Source organism: Crocodylus porosus, unplaced genomic scaffold (genome assembly GCF_001723895.1).
Source record: "Crocodylus porosus isolate Cpor-Errol unplaced genomic scaffold, CroPor_comp1, whole genome shotgun sequence".
Taxonomy (NCBI): Eukaryota; Metazoa; Chordata; order Crocodylia; family Crocodylidae; genus Crocodylus; species Crocodylus porosus.
In genome coordinates, this window is record NW_017728929.1 from 904,314 (window position 1) to 919,377 (window position 15,064).

At 44.7% G+C, this 15,064-nt stretch overlaps 1 protein-coding gene across 2 annotated transcripts in view; it reads right to left on the bottom strand.

Moving 5' to 3' along the window:
- NGEF (neuronal guanine nucleotide exchange factor) overlaps positions 1–15,064 on the bottom strand; it is an 85,431-nt gene that overhangs the window by 10,811 nt on the left and 59,556 nt on the right. For both annotated transcript variants that reach the window (XM_019542878.1, XM_019542879.1), the window contains 6 exons: positions 11,960–12,120; positions 11,622–11,774; positions 8,614–8,743; positions 5,927–6,001; positions 3,065–3,154; positions 1,008–1,171 (listed from right to left, as the gene is read on the bottom strand). In XM_019542878.1, the coding sequence (XP_019398423.1) occupies positions 1,008–1,171; positions 3,065–3,154; positions 5,927–6,001; positions 8,614–8,743; positions 11,622–11,774; positions 11,960–12,120 (773 nt within the window). The remainder of the gene's footprint in view (positions 1–1,007; positions 1,172–3,064; positions 3,155–5,926; positions 6,002–8,613; positions 8,744–11,621; positions 11,775–11,959; positions 12,121–15,064) is intronic.

A 15,064-nucleotide genomic window follows, 5' to 3' on the forward strand; every position in this document is an offset into this window, starting at 1 on the left:
GGTGTGAATCCTCTGTGCTGGCCCATCTAATCACATTGTCACAGGGCAGAGATTTTGGGGAGAAACCAAGGTGGCTTTCTGCCACAGGCTATTCCTCAGGATGTTGGTGGAGATGATGGGTTCCTTTCTTGCCTGCCATCACACGGTTACTTAGTGGTGCTAGGTAAGTCATGTGATCTCTGTCTCAGTTCTCCTATGAGAGAGTGATTCCTTACTGGGGGCTGTAAGGCTTCATTCATTCACGTTTGTAAAATGTGACTTTTATGGATAGCAACAGCAATATGACCACAGTGTTTCCAAGCACACAGACACTATGGCAACACGCATTAGAAACACCTGACTGAACAGATACTCTTCCCAACAAGTTGTGTTAATGTCACAAAGATCTCATTTTCTGGCATCTCTGCTCTTTTGTTTGTAGGATTTCATTAGTCACAAGTTGCACGCTCCTAGCCAAGGCTGGGATTTCTCTCCCTAGATAGTGTTACTCTGTGCAAGATGCAATCCCTAGCCTCCAGTATGGATTTATCCACTCATGTGTGCATGCACCTGCCACTGAGCCTTTCCCAACTGCTCAGGCAAATCTGCTTTAGTTAACATTTTGTTGGCTTAGGATATTCTTCAGGAGAGCAAGGCAAACTTCCAAGAGTCAAACTTTCAACTTCTGTAGCTCCACTGAAATCAGTGGCAATGTTCTCACCTCTAACAATAGGGTGCCCGGGCTGAAATTTATAATGTTGCCACAAGTTCTGTGAAGGTTGGACTGCCCTGAGAATGGGTCTGCAGCTCATTAATATGCTTAACTCATAAGACATATGCACTATAAGTATCCAGAGAGACCTTTGGGGAGTCCCTCTGGAAGGAGATGCTGTGACATAGCACCAGGTGGACTGGTGCACTTTAGATGGTATCTGGATAGTCCTATGTCAAGAGATATACTTGGCCAAACCCATGGGAGATAGATGTTTGTGAGGCACATCTGTACAGTGCATGCATATCAAACTCACCCAGGAATCTGCCGGCAAATTACCAACAGGTCATTGAAGAGGAACAAGTATATTTCTCGAAACAGCTTCTTGGTGCGAAGTGTGCGTGATGTTTTTGGGCCGTTCATTTGTTGCAGTTCCCCCTGTTTCAACAGCCAGCGGGAATGAGAGATGATGGGCACAGACTGTGGGGATAAAACAAAGATCAGCAGAGCAGTCATTTTCACAGGTTAAGTAACACAAGCTCCTTTACAGCACACTTAAAACAATGAGAGAAACAGGTTAACGTCAGTGCATGGTGGAAGGTGAGGTAGGGCCCTATCATGGTGTCTCACTATACTCTGGAAGAACAAGGCCTACATTAACAAAGAAAGTGACCTGCAGTTGTGATGAAGGAAGAGCAATAACACACTCAAACAGCAAATCTGGCTACTGAAGGGCATAAAAACTTTAATGGGAATGGAATACTTAATTATTTTGCAATGGCTAGTGGGATGTTACAGGCTTTAACTGTTAAAGGCAATGACTGCAGATGAAGTTAGCACAGTGACCTGACATTCCCATAATGACATCCTGTTTTCAATCACTTATAACTTTGCAATCTAACTATCTGGACTGAAATTTTCCACACTGGATGTCTGACTCGGTGATTTTTTTTAAGCATTTTTTTTAAAGTGTCAGCTGAAACAGTCCAGCAGTTTCAGGGAACGAGATTGCAGAAAAATGTACTCCATCACCCACCTTAATGTTACTACTGTTTTGTTAAGAAGCTCTAGTTCTCCTGTATTTTGGATCAGTGACTTGAAATTTGGCAGAAAGATCAACCTGGTTAGACTTACTGGATCTTCAGAGAATGGAGTTGCCAAATGTTCACAAATCTTAACTGAGATTTTTCAGAGGCACACAGTTTGGACAAACTGGGGCAAATTTTCATAAGGATGGCAAAAGGCATGTTCCTCCCTAACCGAGGTCACCCTTCTGCAAAATTTCAAGTCACCAATTCAAAATATGGAGGAACTATATAACTTTCCAACCAAACCATAGTACTTTTGTTGTTGTTGTTTTATAGTGTGGGAAAAACAATGTATTTTTTTCCAAAATCTCTTTCTCTGAAGCTGCTGAAGTGTTTTGGGAGGTAGAGGAAGATAGGGGATGCATGAGAGCAGGGATTCCCAGAAGAGAAGAGAATTTCACAGCTGAGGCAGTTGAATTGCACTCAACAGAAGTACATTCTGCCACTGAGCTTCACTGGTCACTGAATGTGCTTCATTTTTGGGGTGCTCCATCTGAGAAACCTGGGTCTACATTTGCAGAAGTGCTGAGTCCCCACAGCTGTCCATGAAGCTGGCTTTGAGCATAAGTTCTAAAACTGCTCTGGAAAATCAAGTCACTCAAAATCAGATAACATTTTTGGTCTCTTATCCCTCAGCAGTTCATTTCCTCAGCCATAAAATGGGGAAAATGGCACCTTTCCCACAAGGGGCTGTGGAGGCAAGCTTATTTATGCTTGTGAAGCACTTGGACACTGTCGTAAGAACATCAAAATAATATGACAGAAGATCTGTATTCATGTCACAGTTTGCAAGGTGCATTAATAAAACCTGAGGTCGCACACTACATGAAACGCTGAATAACTTGTGAGATGCTGACTGGGGCAAGGGTGCAGTAGGGAGAAACTTATGTAGTAGTGTAATTAGGGATTGCTGTACACAACAGGGCTGAGTTAAGGTTGCACAGGCAAACTTTATTTGGCTATTTCCTAACTTTTTACAGTTTGAGCTTGAACTCTAATGATGTTTGCTTAACATAGTGCTGTGGATGTAACATACTACAGGAAGGACTAGCGCCCATTATCATATAAGGCTAATGCAGCTAGGACATCTGAATCTAATTACAATGGAACGGAGACAGGCAACAACTAAGTGGTACTCAAATGGAGGAGTAACATGCTTAGATGGATACTCCCCAATACAAAAACATTTCTGGACACTTAATTAAAGGTGAATTATTGCTTGTTAGAGCCAAGGGCACTGTGGGCACTTACTATCGCCACAGGGGTTCGCAATCTATGCTTATACCTTGATCTTAAATTCCAGTTTCTTCTGGATGCTAATCATCTGCTCCGTTCGGCTCATCTTCCTGACACCTTCATTGCATGCCTTCACTACCTGGGGAAAGAAAACGAGCCCCAGGTTTGACTCCAGACGTCTCTTTGCTGCTGCAGCACCCTCCTCCCACAGATTGCTGAACCAAATACAACAAACTTTTCTACACAAGTGAGCACCACAGAGTCAGCGCTACTGTAACGAGGACAAGGGAAATACCACTTGGAGAGCTGTTGGCATGTTTTACGGTGAGTCTCTGAAAGGTTTCATGTGTAAAGGCATTGTTGCTAGCCTATGTTACAGAAGTGCAAAGGTAACAGTAGGGACCAGATCTGGCTCCCACTGAAATCAATGGAAGCCTTAAAGAGTACAAAAGATGGACAAAATTCCACTCCTAAAACCAAGAAGTACAGTTTGAAATCTCAGTTCTTGGCTGAACATCCATCAGCTGTGGGGGGTCCTAAGCACTGCACTATGCATATGCAGAAAAGAATCAACCTAAGCCCAAATTCCACAGCAGTAATAATGACACTGATGATAATCCATGGTATAAAATGACTGAAACTGAACTAACAACAAGTATTGATCACACTTCACTATCATTCCCCAGTCCCTTTCGCCATCCCTAAATTCCCCTGAAGAACAAAAAGACGAGAGAGTAAGCTTGAAGTTTCTATTTAGGAGATTAAAATTATATGGCTCTTTTAAACTATATTCAGAGATGGACTAATTCCATTATCAAGCAAATATTCCAGATTCCACAGCAGGTGCAACTCCTACAACTGGCTATAGATCACCTCTTCTCCTTTCTCAGCATCCTATCCAAAATGTACACATGTAGTATCAGCTGCAGATGGATGTGAAGGATGCCAAAAATTATTTTCAATAAGATACTGTCACCCCTCTGCCAAGCAGTAGCAGATGTTGAGGTCTTAAAGCTTCCTGTTGGATGAGACACCAGTAACACTGAGTCTGGTTACATTTTATAGTGAGGCTGACTGGCACATATATCAATCCTGCCCTTTGGGCGGGGGGCTGGACTCGATGATCTTCTGAGGTCCCTTCCAGCCCTAATGTCTATGAAATCTATGAAATCCCAGAAAAAGACGCAGCCAAAAACAGCATGCAGACAGCATTTTTTTTTCCCAGGGACCTTGGCGCAAACATTAATCTCTGGTTCACATGGAGCACTTCTTTCTCAGGAATTAATTCCAATTAGAGAGATTAAGGGAGAAAGCAAATTTGTATTGCCACAGTTCCTCCAAAGAAAATGTCAGAAAATCAACAAGTAAAAACTTGCTCACAAGAATCCATGAGATCAGTGGTGCCCAACCTTTTGGCCCTGCAGGCCAGAAGAGTGGCACAGGGCTGGTCTGCAGACCGGACCCTATGTGTGTGCAGATGGCAGCTGGGCCCCACACATAGGGATGATCTAGTGTGCAGGTCCACTTTGTCCAACTGGCAGGGCTTCCCATAGGTCTGGAAATCTGGCAACAGGGGTATGACAATTAATGCAATTTTCTGACCTGTGGGGAATCCCACATACCAGCTGACACAGCTCTGCACACCTTATCTGGCTTTTTGCCTGGGGTTGAGCCCCCCTGCATAAGATCATAGGTAACAGTGCCACCTGCTGTCCTCTGACAAAACAAGAGATAAGTAATTAAAGACTAACAAGATCTAACTTCTTACTCCAACTTAAAAATGTTCAAATGGGTCACTTACAGGGATTTATAAACGGCATTAGCAAATATTGGTAGCATAGGAAGAATGGTCCTCTGTACCATAGCTAACCTTATGACTTGCAACATAGCAGCCCTCTTTGGACTTTTGAGCAACAGTCTCATAGGGCCTTAAAAATAACATATACATCATGAGGCACCTTATAAAGATACAATGCCATGCAGTGCACACTGACATGTTGCTGTCAACAAGATGGAGCTTTGACTTTAACTTCTTTTGAATGATTACACGTAGGGCACACTGCAACACTCCAGGACAAAGCTGAGAACCCTTTGTTTACAAAACCTTCCTCCAGCGATCGCTGGAAGGCTGACACTTCAGCACAGCTTCCAATTTAGAATATTTTTTATTTAATCATAAGACATGGGATTAATCACAATCCACAAGCTCTAAGTAATAGAGAAAGGCACGATGTACTTCCAACCTTTCAGCTTCTGAAGGATCTGAGCCAATATAGCTTCAGAAATTTTTAGAACATCCAGACATTTACCATGGAAGTCATCACACACAGTGTCTCATGTACGCAAAGAGGTCTCCAGCTCTGAAGACACCAGAAAGTGTTCCTCTTTGTTTTGCAAGTGACCCAAAATGTGTAATCCAGCAGGCAATAACCAATTTATCTGAATCTTGCCTATATACTGAACCTTCCTAAAGATCCCCTTGGAATAAGGCTGAAATACAATCTTAAGCACTCATGGAAAGAACTGTTAGGAAACCGTTATTCAAGGTCAGACAATGTAGTTTTCCCTGCTGGATGAAAACAGCCTGTCTCTCACTCTACTTCTGCTAATTACTCAAATCTCTCCATGGAATCCATCACCTTCAAGTACCTGCAAAAATAATTTGCATTCCCAGACAGAAGAAACTTTTCTCTCTAGAACCTCCTATCAAACATATATAGAGGCCCTTGTCTGATGAAAATCTCATTTGCTAGTTGTTAGCATGATCTGCTTTTGAGGGTGGGGAGAAAAATTCTCTGAAATGCGATGAGCCAAATTCATCCCTGGGGTCAGCGGACTGGCACCTGGAATGAACAATGCCCGCTAGATGATAGTTACTTGTCAGTCTCTTTACATTTGCCATCGGACTTACTGTTTCCAGCTCCTTGTGTGCTTCAAGGGCAGTGGCTTCCTTCTCAGATTTCTCTTCCACTTTCTTCAGAATATTCTGCAAAAAAAAAGGCAAAAGCTATATTAATATCTATCACACACTCATAAGACAGGGTATTTTTCAGCATTTATCTCTGGTACTAATGCTGACTTCCTTATGTAATAATTATAGAAAGGACAATGGAATACAGAACCCTGAACCATTACGTTGCTGGTTCACATCTAACACACACTGGTAGCTAAATGAATGCTGATCCAATCCAACTGGTGTGGAGTGACCTACATAAAAGTAACACAGTAGTTGGTCTTGACCTGTTGCTAGTGGGCAGATATTTACTTAAAATCTACTACAGCTGGCACTGAGTAGAAAGCATGTCTTCTGAGAATAAATGCAAGCTCTGCAAATCACAGCTGAAGCACAAGAACATGGCAGTGTGGAGGTGGCTGCTGCCAGACCTTTTCCACGGGTAGGGATCTCCAAGCCAAGTGCCTTAACCACTAGGTTGAGAGGGTTCTCTGAGGTGGGTCTCCCCCAGTCCCTCCTGTTGAAGCTGTCCCACTTTGTCTCGGTGACTAATCGACAGGGATCCAGGTTTTCTCTGTTTAAAAATAGCAAATTCTCTGATTTAAGGGAGGGGAGGGGATCCTGAATTCTCTGATTAACACCCCTGCCCTCCACATTTTTCCATTATTACAATGAAATGCCACTATATATAGAGGTATCAGTTGAACATAATTTTTATTGATATATTTAAAATTTTAAAGCAATTTGGAAGTGAACCAGTGCCTTGGTCATTATAATAAAAAAAACCCCTCTAAATACCTATATCTTTTGGCGTTTGAGTCTGAGTTTATCATAGAAAATCAAAGCTCCCTTTGCTCACCAGGACGCAGCTGCAGCTGTCCCCTCCCCCACTTTGTGGCACTGAGCAGCCCTGATATGGTACCCTGCCCCTCCCTACCAAGCCACAGCCCCCTGGCCATGCTGGTGCCCCTCACCTGCGACCCGTAGCCCCCTGCTGCCCCCAGCAGCACCCGAGCCCCAGCTACCGCCCACAGGATGCAGTGGCTGCTGCGACCAGAGTGAAGTATGGAGCCTGGTTCCCCCTCCCCTGTGGGCAACACAGCTGGTGTGGAGCCTGTGGGGTGGTGCAGAGGGGGTGTGGATACAGGTTGTCCGCTGTGAGCTCTGGGCTCCCCGCCCTACTGCCATCTCCCTGGGGTCTCCACAGCCTGGCAGGTAACATGGCAAAGCAGAGCAGGGTGGCAAAGCTCAGTGCCACTGCCAGAAGCCCCACACTGCCATGGCAAGGCACCCCTGCCCGGCCAGCAGTAGCACTGGGCACAACTCCATGCTGCCACCACTGCTGCTGGGAGGGCAGGGGGTGCCTCACTGTGGTGGCGTGGGGTTCCTGGCAGTAGCAGTGAGCCTCCCCACCCTGCTCTGCCCTCTTGCATTGGGTTGCACCTGCTGGGCTGCAGAATGCCCCAGGGGGAGGGCAGCAGGGGAAGTGAGCCCCAAGCCCACACCAGGCATCCTGCATCCACCCCCATCTAGTACACAAATCTGGGGGTATGTGTCCCCCAATGCCCCCTCCCTGGGAGTGCGCACAGCAGTGAGGAGTCAGCACCCCCAGTCACCTCCCAGATGAGCCACCTGTGGCTTTGTCTCACTCCCCACTCAGGCCTTGTGGCCATGCATTCCTGCCCCAGCCCCACATACCATCCCAGCTGGGCAGCACCTCTAGCCCCACCCAACTTCCTCCCTCATTGTGGGGTCATCAATTTGCCCTCCCCCACCATAGACTTACCTGCAGGGAGCTGTGTGAGCTGCTCTTCACCACTGCCTGGTTGCCATGTGCTTGTGTGAATGCTCACATGCACATGGCACCACCTGCCTGATTGCCTTTCTCCTGCTCCCCTCAGCCCCAAGCAGCCCACTGCAGGCTAGAACTCTGCCAGCCTGCAAGGGGCAGCCCACCATTTCCTGCATTTTTCTCCTTTAAAGTGAAAATCCACATTTTTCTCCTTGAAAAGAAAAAATTAATGTTTTTCCTCCTTAAAATCCCTGCTAATGAAGTATTTTATGGACACCCTAGCTTGGTGTCTAGGACACTCCCTCTGGCAAAGAGGGTATGTGGGTTCCAATTGCTTGCTCCACTGAATGTGTGTTTATACAAAGAAAACAGCATGGACAAGACACACGGAGTGCGCCCTATTTCGGAATACCTGACAGCCTTGCAGTTTAGGGCCCTCACCTGGGAGGGGTATGAGGAGTTCCAATTTTATCAGGAAGGGCAAGCAATGGATCTGGGGTCTCCCATATCCTGCATGAGGTCTCCATGTATTCAAGATGTAATAGGGAGGTGGGAAGTGATGCCACTGTCATCACCTTTTCTGACAATCTTGTGAATCTAGCCCCTAAAAAACTTTTCCAGCTGAAACTACATGGTGTCCTGAATTTGCAAATAGGTGTGAGACAACTTGAAACCAAGTTGAGTTTTCTGGAAAAAGAAATTCACCTAGCTCTAAGCTTGATATTGAGACTAGCTAAGACACAAAACGGTGCATGTCTAAATTGGTTTGAAAGGCCTTGTGGTCAAGACAGCCAGGTAAGGGAGTCCCGGAACAACATGGAGAACTGAGAGAAGAGACGGCAATGAGCTGTACCTGCACAAGGAGCTTCAGTCGAGTGATCCTTTGAAATGGCAAAATCAAGAAGGATGAAAAAGACAGGCCTTTGCACTTGGGATCCAACTCCAACTGTGATATCACCTCCCGGAAGTTTGGCTTGTCCTGGCTGAGATAGACAAGATGGAAAGAGTTTTGTTCACTCTTTGTGTGTGTTACACCTGTGTGGCACTACCTTTCCCAGAGACAGCATCTGTCTGGTCATCTCAAAAAGAGGAAAATAAATTTACTGAATGCTCCTAAGAGTATTTTGGTTTAATGCTCAATCTATCTTTAGCACTAGGGGATGAAAAAATAGACTTTTAATGCACAAATCACTGTAGTGGAGTTACATGTGTAGCACATACAGATTAGCAGCATATACTGTGTGCGTAGGAGTGTGTGAATGGGGAGTGTGTCCAAGTGGATGATTCAGAGGCATAATTATATATTTTTACTCAGTTGGATCACGGTGGCACAGTAATATCTACACCATCATGAGAACAAGATATGCCATGAAGCAGCTCAAGTGCAGCGAGTTCTGGCTGTTAGTGGTAGGATGAAAATCTAAACGGGGCCTACAGCTGAGCAGCACACAGCACAGGAGATCCTCTTGGCATGGCCAGGGTCCTGCCACATGGAAATCACAGCAGGCAAATTATTGTGAATATAAATGTATTGCTGCAGTGAGGAGCCTCACAAGTCCTAACTGCTATAAACAAAGCACTGCTATCAAAAAGCTCCCTCTACTTGACTTGCTTTTTGACAACTGAAAAGCCCCACTATGAGGAAACTAACACTATGGGAGTCCCAGCTGGCAAAAAGATGCAAGGAAATTACTAATTCTGTTTGAAACTTGTCGTTAACATACATACATGGCTAAAAACAAAGCAGGAGAGATTTTAAGAAACGAATTTTTCAGGATAAGGTAGGTATTCTCATGCTGGCATCTCTGCATGAATCACCAAACCTGAGAGAGGTTGTAATTGTATGACTGGAAAATCACAGAATCAAATGCTGGTGCATAGTTGACAAAACACCCAGGTACCAGTTCAGATCAGCACTGTGAAGTTCTCCAGCCTGCTTGGGAAGCTCTAAATCACCCCTCCCTTCCCCACACCAGCCAGATCACATCATTTCCCAGACGCGGGAGATGCCACATTTTGGGCTCCCTCTCTAGGAAACCAGTGAACCCCAACCACATTGTAGTTGATTTGCCATTTCTCTTCTGCAGTTAGCCAGTTGCCTTAGTCAAACTTAGGGTGGCCACCCACCCAGCCCCGGAATACAAGACATCCCCTGGATGATGGGGGCAGGACCACCACCCCCCTCAGCAAATCAGGTGGCCACCACCTTGGCCAATCAGCAGCAAAAGGTGGGGCCACCGCACCCCTTGACCAATTAGCAGCAAGAGGCAGGGCCACCATAAAAAGGCCACTCCCTCCCTGGCTGGCTTTGAGCCCTGCTCCTCCTGGCTGTGCACCACCCTACCTCTAGGCACAGCCAACAGAACCACGAGGACAAATGACTAAAATGTATTTTCACCAATGAACTGAAAAACAGGACTTCTTGCCATCCATTCTTCATTTAGAAATGGACAGGGGACAAAGGGTTTTAAAATGGGATGGTCTGGTATAAAGCAGGACCAGTGACCACCCTAGTTAAACTGTTCATGCTCCAAGGTTCCTTTTTGTTCATACTGCCTCACAATGCACTGCTCATCTCCGGCCCAGGGAAACACTGAGGTGCACCCCACTAGAAAAGAGCAGGCTATCAAGCCCAACAAAGAGTTTACTTTTTAGCAGGGACTGCCGCAAGTCTGCAGAGTATGCTTTGGGGTCAGACGATCAGTTTCAGAGAGCAGAGAAAGGCAAAGGGCCATACTCTGCCATATTCACCCCAACCCAGCTAAAATAGCTGTGGCTAAAATGGGGAAATACATAGGGGAATCTGCAATGGACTGTCTGAAAAGAAATCCAAGGCATTGTTACTAAGGAGACAACCAAATCCGTTTTTTCAAGTGCAAACTCATCAGCCCTTTGTTATGATGGGGTAGAAAAGACACCCTAGCTGGACGATACCGACTTTCTGGATTTGAAATTACTTGAGAAAATGTCTAGGACAGGATCCTCTGATCTCCACATCCTGTTTGTAGTATAAGAATAGATGAGGATGAGCTCAGGAAAATGGCTTATTATTAAAAAAATGAAATATTTCAGGAAAAGAATATATCAGCTCCTTATAGGACGGTGGACAAGTGGCACAGGCAGCCTCTGTGTGTCACATGCAGCCGATCAGGGAGGGGACAGACAGCACAGCGGCAGATAGAGCAGGACACAGAAAGCAGAGCAGCAGATTGGGCAAGGAGTACATGGCAGGGAGCAGAAAGCAGAGCAGCAGGTTGGGCAGGGGAAGGCGATTGTAGTGGCACTTGTGGAGGGTGGAGGCAAATTTGTGGCATGACCCCTTAATAAGAGAGGGTTAAACTACCAAGGTTTAGTTTCAACTTGCTGTGGGGTCCAGGTGTACAGCTAAACTCATACTGTGGAGCAGCTGATGTTCAATCAGTCTCTGCCTCCTCTTTCTTTGCTGTAATGTACTTGCTTGGCCAAACCCTGTGACTCTCAAGAAGGCTGCAACTGGACTCAGTAAGAGTGAGTTGAGATCACACCAACTATCTTTATATTTGTGACTTTTGCCCTAGCTTGCAAGTCAAAGAATATGCAGATTTCACAGCTGTGTGTTCAGCTGTGTATTTAATATTTCAGCAATCTGTAAATGTTGGCTCTGAACATTCTTGGTTTGCTATTTCTGTACCTTGCTATGACACCCTTACAAATTTAAATTATTTGTATTGTTTTTATTGTAAATAGATTCAGGCGAAGATTGGGAAAAGAATGAGTGTTCCCTTTTCCAAATTAATTTTTATTCCTCCCTTGTAAATGACCAGGTTAGACATGAAGGTACATTTTTTGCCAAGTAATTCAGGATCAGAAAAAGAAACTCACAGAAGCTGCTTGTAAGCTCTCTCCTGGTAGGTCTGGTTGGAGACGTAGGTCACATACACTGAGAAGTGATTTACTGTATGCTGGTAGACAATGTCACACACATCTGAAATCACAATATTCTCTTCCACCCGTTGCTCAAGGTCCAAGAGGAAACTAGATGGGAAAACCAGAATTGATATTAATCCTGATGGGCAATTAAAGGCCTAAGCCCAGGCCCCATGCAACTGAAGTCAGTTAGTAGCTCTACAGATTCTTTGAAAAGAAGAGAAGTCACTTGAGCCAGTGGGAAAAGGCTGTCTCACTCCGCAGACCCAAAAGTCTAATGGCCTTTGACTTACCGTTCGCTGACTGCCATGACATCCAGGACATTGGAGAAGAGGATGTGAGCCTCAGATTGGTGTAAGATCTTTTTCAGACGTTCATTCTCCATGAAGTGAGACACCAGCAGATTCAGACTCTTGTAGTATGAGGCTTCAGAAGTGACTAGTTCAAACATGGACTGGAGAAGTGTTCAAAAAGATAAATATCAACAACATGGTGGCAAGCATCAAGCCCTATCCCTATACAGAAATATTCTGAAAGCTCTCAATGATTTTTGCTGTAAGACTTGCATAGGAAAAATGTGAACATTTGTATTGCACACAAGTGAAATGGCCCTGTACACTTATGCCATCTGCTATGAAACCGATCAGTTTGGCACCAAAATGTAGGGATTGCTCACAGGCTGCAGAAATGACATCCATGATGTATGATGACATCTGATTATGGCTGGAAAACTGATTGAAAAATGGTGCACTGGTAAAGCACATGCTGGGGCTTATTCTGCGTTCTAAATAAGCATATTGATGAAAGAATGCTCTGCTTCAGTGTCCTACAGAGGCAAGATAATCTATCATGGTTGTAGATTAGCAAGAAAGCATCAAAACCAAGGTAATTGCCTATCACTTGACTACCATACATCAATTATCTTTACAATTTTGCACTCCTGTGTCCATAAATTCAGTCCTGCACATTTAGAGCCTGGAAAATCTTGTTGAGGAATGAGACCCAGTCTCATGTAATACACAAGACATAACCTTGGAACAGTATGTGTGTAAGACAGCGTGTCCTGGCACACACAGTCTTTCTTCCATTTCCTTACAGTCTTGCTAGACTGTGAAGAAGCGGGGCATGGAGGATTGACATGAAACTCATGATCTATCTGATGAAGCTACAGTTCTAACACATTTGATGAATTCCAGCTTTGAGTGAGGTGCTACCTTCTCCTTTCTGTATTATCAGTACAAATCTTTTGGGAGATAGACAAGCATTGAGAACCTCTAAGGAGAAAAAGGGGAACTTTCATAGAAAGAATGACTGCAAACTTGGTCTCCCAAACTGGGCATCAAACCCTGAGGGCAGAGTTATGTTTCATGGAAGTATGAATTGAGTTCTTCTAATTCCAGGTCCCCTATTCTTCTTTCTTTATACCGATCTCTGGGTAATCTTAACTGCAAATGCAAATTCAACTACCTGCTCTATGCTGACAACTTGCAGATCTACCTCTCCACTCCAGAGCCATCTACTTATGTCCAAACCGAAATCTTGCTCTGTCTCTCTGATGTCTCCCCTTGGACACTATATCTGACTAAAACAGAGCTCTTTAATTTTCCACTAAGCCTTGCACAGAACCTCCTTTCATGATTTTTTGCCTGTCACCCCAGCTTGTAAATTGAGCATTTTCTTTGACCAAAACCTCTCTAGGTCCCCATATCCAGGCTGTCTAAAGTTTGTGCTTTCTGTCTGCAGACCCTCTCCAAGACGCAACCTTTCCTACCTATCCATCCCAGTTACTGCAGCATCCTTTTCTCTGTTCTTGGCAAAAGCAATGCTGCTCCACAAATATCTATCCAAAATACTGCTACAAAGTTTGCTAATTTGAACATGTCATCAATCTCATTGCATCTCCCTACCAGGTTCCCCTTGTCTGACATATCAAACATAAACTACTTCACTTTCAAGGTTCTCCATGGCCTGTTTTCACTTTCCCTCTCTTATTCAGTATAGAGAAGCTGACTCCAGACTGGCCAGTCTTCTTCACTCAACCAAGCCCCTTCTTCGTGTGTCCCATGCTTCCCCCTCACATCTGGGAGAGCCCTGGAAAAAATCTACAAAGCAACCTCATTATCCTCCTTCAAACTTCTTTGCCAGAGCATATACAGACAATATAAGACTAGCTAGGCTGTTGGTGTGCAGGGATCACTGTCTCTCAGGCTAACAGTCTTGCACTGTACATCCTCATCTGTTTGCATCTATCCATTTCTCTGTTTTGTATGTACAATGCACAAAGGGGTTCTTAGTCAGTAGTAGTTCTCATGAGCACAAATAACATGCTCCATGGCAACCCAATGATAGAAAGATGTAACTTGGACTTGTGGGAATGTAACTTGGTATTATCAGGAAGTGGAATGCCTAGGCTACCTGTGCTGTCTGTGTACTGAAATCTTGATACAGTTGAAGGAACACTGGGTGGAAGTATTCCTATCCTCTAACTTTTACAGTAAACCATAAATAGGCAGATTTACTGAACAGTTTGTTCTGTTAAAAGGGTCAAGATGAATAACCTGCCTTTCCTTGACAAAAAATGTGGTTTGGGCAAGAAGAAAAGCAAATTGATGGCTTGGTTCAGATGAAAATCTGCAACCATTTGTAGGAATAAATTTGCGTAGTGTTATTAAACTGATTAGCTGCTAAGTTTGGTCAGTTTTTAAAGCCTGGAGCTCTTCCTGACTCTAGTGGCAGATGGTCATTATCCCATTGAAAGCAGTCCTCAAAGGCAGAAGAAAAAAGGAGCAGGGGCTGCTGACCTCAGTGTTGAGACCCTTGGTTTGGTTAAAATGAGACTAAGACCCTAGGAGCATTGACAACCACAAGGAGTTGACTCAGATGCTTCAGAGCTGCTTGTAGGCTATTCCCAGCACAATGGACAAGGTTTGCAAAACACGTTTTCTGTGGGTTTGCTTGAGCAGCTGTCTTTTAAATCACTGTCGTGAAGGAACAAAGCAGAAGTATAGAAAACGATAAAAGGCAGAGGGTAGGTGAACACGGCCCTTTTACATGTACTTATAGCCCATGCCAACATGTTAGGACCTCTGGCAATGGACGCTGATTTAGTTTCAGCTCTACCACAGGCTCTTTTGCTGACCTTGAGCACTTAATCTCCATGTGCTAGCTTCCCCACCTGAAAATTGGCAATTCCACCTATTTCAGAGAGCTATTTCACAGTGGGCGTGTCTACATATGCACTTTTATGCACACTAGACTATTTGACTGCACATTAAAGCAGCATTTCCCATCCAGTGTGCCGTCAGCCATGTCCAGGTGTGCCACAGAATCTTAGGGGGGTTTGGCTACAGCCAGTGCTGCTGCCACCGCACCCCAGCCAGACCTGTGCCGATACACCC